At 32.3% G+C, this 7,764-nt stretch overlaps 1 protein-coding gene across 1 annotated transcript in view; it reads left to right on the forward strand.

Annotated features, from left to right (window-relative positions):
- Positions 1 to 1,834, forward strand: part of LOC109587143 (pre-mRNA-splicing factor SYF1-like) — a 2,173-nt gene extending 339 nt beyond the window's left edge. The window contains exons 3-7 of the mRNA XM_020003379.1: positions 273 to 470; positions 524 to 619; positions 693 to 776; positions 832 to 951; positions 1,572 to 1,834. Of these exons, the coding sequence (XP_019858938.1) occupies positions 273 to 470; positions 524 to 619; positions 693 to 776; positions 832 to 951; positions 1,572 to 1,607 (534 nt within the window). The 3' untranslated portion in view covers positions 1,608 to 1,834. The remainder of the gene's footprint in view (positions 1 to 272; positions 471 to 523; positions 620 to 692; positions 777 to 831; positions 952 to 1,571) is intronic.
- The last annotated feature ends 5,930 nt before the right edge of the window (positions 1,835 to 7,764 follow it).

Raw genomic sequence — 7,764 nt, forward strand, 5'->3', positions numbered from 1 at the left:
TACTTCTAAATGTGCAATTATGTGACCTTTCTTAATGCCTAATTCTCTTAATTCTTAATAATGTAATTCTTAATAATCTGATTCATTAATAATGTACAATTATACACATACTTTTGTGTTCGGTTTCTCTCTTTACTTTGCTATCTCTTTCTTTGTTACTTTTTATAATGTGCAATTACATGTAAATGTATGCAACCTTTCATAATTCATATTGCTTAATTCTCTTAAATCTTCTCTCTCTCTCTTTCTCTATCCCTCTCTCTCTCCTCCAGATGCCTCGTATATGGATGGATTACTGTCAGTTCTTAACTGAACAGAATAAGATCACTAGAACCAGAAGGACATTTGATAGATCATTACGGTCACTCCCTCTCACCCAACATAAAAGAATATGGCCGCTCTACATCAAGTTCCTCAGACTGCACAACCTTCCAGAGACAACAGTTAGAGTTTATAGACGATATATACAGGTGGGTGTGGAGTTAGTTAAATATTAATTATTATTGTTGTTGTTTTTATGTAGCTTTGTCCAGAGAATAGTGAAGAGTTTGTTGATTATTTGATATCAATAGATAGACTTGACGAAGCTGCTATTAAACTAGCTGAAATTGTCAATAAAGTAATCTCTCTCTTTCTCTCTCTCTCTCTCTCTTTATTCTACTTTATTTTTATAAATTATATTTTTCTTTTAGGAGTCATTCTTTTCAAAGGAAGGTAAGTCCAAGTTCCAGTTGTGGTATGAGCTGTGTGAGCTGATAGCTAAGAACCCTGACAAAGTAAGTACTCACTGATTTATTAATTATACTTTTATTTTATTTTTGTTTTCTTTAGGTGACTAGTTTAAATGTAGAGGCTATCATTAGAGGAAGAATAAAACGGTTCACTGACATGGTGGGACAGTTGTGGTGCTCACTAGCAGACTATCACATTAGAGCTGGTAGATTTGAGAGAGTAAGTTACATTACACATATACTCTCATTCACTATAACAGTACTGTACAATGTACATGTACATGTAGTTTATTTTTTTTTGAAATGCCCATTACTTGAAAATTATTTGCCGGAATCAGCTTAAACTTTCTACACAGCATAAGAACATCAATATGTATCAGAAAATGTAATAAAAATTGGGGGTGATTTTTTAGCCATTTTTTGGAAAAAAGCATGGGCTATAGCCTTTTTTTTTTTTTTTTTTTTTTTAATTTTTTTTGAAATAATAGCCCTGGGTATTTTTCAGATTTTGGCAAATTTCTTAAATTGGCTGTAACTTGAAAAATTTAAGTCGGAATCAGCTCAAACTTGCTAGGACATCAATATGTATCAGAAAATGTAATAAAAATTGGGGGTGATTTTTTGGCCGTTTTTTGGGAAAAACCATTGGTGTACTGTGTATTTTAAGAAATTGTCCGATTATTTAAATTGCTCATAACTTGATTACATTATTGTCTCCCTCCAAACTCTTTTTATATCTCTGTACCTCTACTCCTCTCTCTACCCTCTGTCTGTCTCTCTCCTCCTACTCTTTCCTCTCATACCCCTCTCCTTCTCTTTCTTTCTCCCTTTTTCTATTAGACTATTATACTAAAGTCTAAAGCAGTCACATTGTGATTATTGAGACTACTACTTCACAGACAAGAAGAGAACAATTACATTGACTATCTGTGTCAAACTGTCAACAAGCAGTCACAATGGCTGATCATTGAGATGGCAACTTCACGGACAAGAAGAGAACAATTACTATGTGCATTGACTATTTTTGTCAACAAGGAATAGATTTAACCTTTGCTCACTTGCCTTACACAAAGCCGTGGATGTGTTGTGTTCACGGAAAGTAATTACTGGTCATAGTCTCATATGCAATACTAGTTACTCTAATATTCATTTTAATGGTGGTGGATTAAGTTTCAAAAATTTCTACCAGAAGGCAGAAGTGTTGTCTAAAGGTTACTTCAAAGGGGACTTCTAATAATAAATCTTAGCCTTAAGAATGAAAGTGCATGCTAGCTAAGCTTATGTAATGCATGAATGAAAGTGCATGCTAGCTAAGCTTATGTAATGCATACAAAATAAAGTTGAAAATTGGCTCTATGATGTAACATGAGCCTGTACATATATACATGCCAGCAATTGATGCCAAATTATAGTACTCTAGTCAATTCAACGACTAGAGCTTTGATACGACAAGCATAGGTGTCTGTAGTACATTCTGATGTGCGTGGGCGTATGCTTTTAATTATTAATACCGCGCGCGGAGAAAGATCTGCTTACATTATAGCTGCCTGGCCTAGGATTTACATCAAGAAAGCTCGGAGGTCAACAAAACTTTACTCAAGCGGGGTGGCTAAAGCCACACTCGTACCCGCTACGTTTGATTTCAGCTGAATTGCTGATATCAGCCTCCTCATTTTTTCGCATCAAGACACAGGACACATCAGAAGTAGCTTGCTAAACTATAAAGTGGGGTGGCTAAAGGCCACACCCGCCTGCAAGGTAAGACGTAGACCTTTTCTAGCCATGTATTATGGATGCCATACTATTTAAAACTGTCACTGTCAGAGTGCTTGACCCCACCCACACCATGCACACTTTGTGTAGGAAAGCACCTTGGGGAACCAACCCTCCACTTTTGCATGGGTTTTCAGAACCAGTTCTTTCTATATAATTCTCTGTAGCCAACTAGCCCTGGGCTCCTGCATACATAGACAATGAATGCGTGGGTGGATAGGTGATACTTCGGCTGCTAGTGAAGGGGGGCAGCCAGATGGGTCCCCATTTACTTATTATTGCTGGGAATATGGGAATAAATGCTGCATATGTATGTACATAGATATTAGAGTAATTCTTTATTTCTTGTTACTTTTTTATATCCCAATTATATTTTTCATTTCTCCTTTTCTTTTTCACTTGTTGGTTTTTTTTTCCCACTAATTCTGTCATTACTATAAGTTTTTCCAAGATGTCAGATAAAAAGAGTGATGATTCTGAGAAGCCAATTGATGATAAATCTGAAGAAGATAAGGTACAATAATTATTATCATTATGCTGGGGAGTAGATTTACCTTAACAGTATGAAACATTGCATGTGTACCATAATGTTGGGAGTCCTTCAATAAGTTTATATGTAGAATCCATGCATTGTATCATGCCTTTAGAGCCTCAGGGTATTTTCTTATACTGCTAAATCAAACTCACATAATCTATCTACAGTGTATTCTGTGAGAAGCAATAGTTCATAAAGACAAGTTAAAAAAACTAATTTTAGTGAATTTATCAGGGATCTTGAAAACAATTAATTTGATAACAAAATTATTGATTCATGGTTAATTTAGTGGATGTGGTCACAGGGAAATTACCGTATATATGGCTCAAAATTTTTGAGGCCTGTAATTTCTGTGAATTTGTCCAAGAATGTACCATATATGTTCAAATTTTTGAATATTTAAAATGTTGTGTTTTCAATGAAATGTGTTCGAAAGTTAATATCCTTGTGAGCTAATTTTCATATTCTGGCCATAGTCTACATACAATAGAATGGGATTAGAGGTGGTTTAGATTTCATGGATTTAAGGTGAGCACGAAAATAACGAAATTTAATGCACCTCGAAAATTTAAGACGTGTATGGTATCTTGTGGATTTAATTTTTGCAAAATTACACTGGTCTGCCATCTTTAATTGTGCCATATATATTGATTTTTGTGAATCTTAAAAGATTCACAAATTTGTGAAATTTATGTCTATCAAAAATTTTGGGCCATATGGTAGTATACACGCTAATATGCATGTCAGCAGGCTTAATGTACATTTTATCTTTTAATACATGTACATGTATGTTGTTCTCCCTGATTTTAATCAACAATAATTATTACTACATGTATACTGTTATCTTTTGTTACACAATAGGAAGTAAGTGATAATGTGTTACATTTCATCTTATAATTTTTTATTCTCTCTAACAATATTAAACTGTCCCTCCCACAATAGCTTGTAAGTCATAATGTGTACTATTATTTACATTTTATTTTTAATCTGTCTTTTTCTCTGATATCAAATTATCAATCAACAATAATTAAACTGTTGTCTTGGTCACACAATAGTTGGTAAGTCATAATGTGTACTATTATTTACATTTCATTTTTAATCTGTCTTTTTCTCTGATATCAATCAACAATAATTAATCTGTTGTCTTGGTAACACAATAGCCAGTAAGTCATAATGTGTATTATTATTTACATTTTATTTTTAATCTGTCTTTTTCTCTGATATCAATCAACATTAATTAAACTGTTGTCTTGGTCACAATAGGACGTAAGCATAATGTGTACTATTATTTACATTTTATTTTTAATCTGTCTTTTTCTCTGACATCAATCAACATTAATTAAACTGTTATCTTGGTCACAATAGGACGTAAGTCATAATGTGTACTATTATTTACATTTTATCTTTTAATCTGTCTTTTTCTCTGATATCAATCAACAATAATTAAACTGTTGTCTTGGTCACAATAGTTGGTAAGTCATAATGTGTACTATTATTTTCATTTTATTTTTAATCTGTCTTTTTCTCTGATATCAATCGACAATAATTAAACTCTTGTCTTGGTCACACAATAGCTTGTAAGTCATAATGTGTACTATTATTTACATTTTATCTTTAATCTGTCTTTTTCTCTGATATCAATCAACAATAATTAAACTGTTGTCTTGGTCACACAATAGAGAGTAAGTCATAATGTGTACTATTATTTACATTTTATCTTTAATCTGTCTTTTTCTCTGATATCAATCAACAATAATTAAACTGTTGTCTTGGTCACACAATAGGAAGTAAATCATAATGTGTACTATTATTTACATTTTATCTTTAGTCTGTCTTTTTCTCTGATATCAATCAACAATAATTAAACTGTTGTCTTGGTCACACAACAGGATGTAAGTCATAATGTTTACTATTATTTACATTTTATCTTTTAATCCGTCTTTCTCTCTGATATCAATCAACAATAATTAATCTGTTAATTGTCTTGGTCACACAATAGTATGTAAGTCATAATGTGTACTATTATTTTTATCTTTTAATCTGTCTTTCTCTCTGATATCAATCAACAATAATTAAACTGTTAATTGTCTTGGTCACACAATAGTATGTAAGTCATAATGTGTACTATTATTTACATTTTATCTTTTAATCTGTCTTTCTCTCTGATATCAATCAACAATAATTAATCTGTTGTCTTGGTCACACAATAGAGAGTAAGTCATAATGTTTACTATTATTTTATCTTTTAATCCATCTTTTTCTCTGATATCAATCAACAATAATTAATCTGTTGTCTTGGTCACACAATAGTATGTAAGTCATAATGTGTACTATTATTCACATTTTATCTTTTAATTTGTCTTTCTCTGTGATATAAATCAACAATAATTAAACTGTTGTCTTGGTCACACAATAGCCAGTAAGTCATAATGTGTACTATTATTACCCGAGCCCACGCGTAGGCGTGAAAGTGAGGGTAAAGCAGTCGTCCTGTCTGTGTGTGTGTTCGCTTGGCCTCCACTTTTGAGCTGACACTGCTTTCTTGTCTAGTTCTGGAGAGTCTTATAATCAACACTGGCTCTAGAAAAAGTTATTCTCCGTCTTGGGAATGCTATAATTTTCTTTTCCGTGCAGTAAGAAGCTGGCAAAGTCGCCAAACGTAGGTCGGTTCCCCGACAACTTTTTCATAGTGTGAGCAAAAGAGCAACTGGGCAGATAAAACAATAAAGCAAAGCCTCATCTTTCATTAACATGAGAGGAATTGCTCTAATCATCTTCGTTTTAAAGATATGGTAGCCCAAAAATTCATACTTTTGTGACTGAGTTTACACGAGGCTATCTTCTCCCGAAGTAGCGGCCAGAGTCTTTAAACATCAGGGGCTCAATAGACGTTTGTATGCAACAAATAGAGCCTAACAAATGTATGCTAAACTGTTTAAAAGTCGAGAAAAACTAAAGCTTTCTTCACCACTTAGAGCCATGTGCCCACCATTACTGTGTGTGCGGGTGGAGCATGGCTTGATTGAGCCACACCTTCATTGCAGCCACACCTTTACATTACTGCAGCAGTGCAGCAAGCATGCTGGAGCTTCTTCTCTGTCTAAAAAACAAAAAAAATCACTGTCTCAAAACATTCACTAAGTTTTTACATGCTGAAGCTTCTTTTCTGTGTCAAAACTTTCACTAATTATTTTTCTCTTAATTTATTAAAATTGTTACACACAGACTGTGGCGAGGGTATGCACTTTAGTGCTCTCGTTTACATTTTATCTTTTAATCCGTCTTTCTCTCTGATATCAATCAACAATAATTAAACTGTTAATTGTCTTGGTCACACAATAGGGAGTAAGTCATAATGTGTACTATTATTTACATTTTATCTTTTAATCTGTCTTTCTCTCTGATATCAATCAACAATAATTAAACTGTTAATTGTCTTGGTCACACAATAGGCAGTAAGTCATAATGTGTACTATTATTTACATTTTATCTTTTAATCCGTCTTTCTCTCTGATATCAATCAACAATAATTAAACTTTTAATTGTCTTGGTCACACAATAGGGAGTAAGTCATAATGTGTACTATTATTTACATTTTATCTTTTAATCTGTCTTTCTCTCTGATATCAATCAACAATAATTAAACTGTTAATTGTCTTGGTCACACAATAGGCAGTAAGTCATAATGTGTACTATTATTTACATTTTATCTTTTAATCCGTCTTTCTCTCTGATATCAATCATTAATTATTATTCTGTTGTCTTGGTCACACAATAGCTTGTAAGTCATCATGTGTACTATTATTTACATTTTATCTTTTAATCTGTCTTTCTCTCTGATATCAATCAACAATAATTGAACTGTTGTCTTGGTCATACAATAGGAAGTAAGTCATAATGTGTACTATTATTTACATTTTATCTTTTAATTTGTCTTTCTCTCTGATATCAATCAACAATAATTAAACTGTTATCTTGGTCACACAATAGATTGTAAGTCATAATGTGTACTATTATTTACATTTTATCTTTTAATCTGTCTTTCTCTCTGATATCAATCAACAATGATTAAACTGTTGTCTTGGTCACACAATAGAGAGTAAGTCATAATGTGTACTATTATTTACATTTTATCTTTTAATCTGTCTTTCTCTCTGATATCAATCAACAATAATTAATCTGTTGTCTTGGTCACACAATAGACAGTAAGTCATAATGTGTACTATTATTTACATTTTATCTTTTAATCTGTCTTTCTCTCTGATGCCAATCAACAATAATTAATCTGTTGTCTTGGTCGCACAATAGGAAGTAAGTCATAATGTGTACTATTATTTACATTTTATCTTTTAATCTGTCTTTCTCTCTGATACCAATCAACAATAATTAATCTGTTGTCTTGGTCACACATTAGATAGTAAGTCATAATGTGTACTATTATTTACATTTTATCTTTTAATCCGTCTTTCTCTCTGATACCAATCAACAATAATTAATCTGTTGTCTTGGTCACACAATAGCTTGTAAGTCATAATGTGTACTATTATTTACATTTTATCTTTTAATCTGTCTTTCTCTCTGATACCAATCAACAATAATTAAACTGTTGTCTTGGTCACACAATAGGAAGTAAGTCATAATGTGTACTATTATTTACATTTTATCTTTTAATCCATCTTTCTCTCTGATATCGATCGACAATAATTAAACTGTTGTCTTGGTCAC

This window comes from Amphimedon queenslandica, unplaced genomic scaffold (genome assembly GCF_000090795.2).
Source record: "Amphimedon queenslandica unplaced genomic scaffold, v1.1 AMPQUscaffold_12677, whole genome shotgun sequence".
In the NCBI taxonomy this organism is placed as follows: Eukaryota; Metazoa; Porifera; class Demospongiae; order Haplosclerida; family Niphatidae; genus Amphimedon; species Amphimedon queenslandica.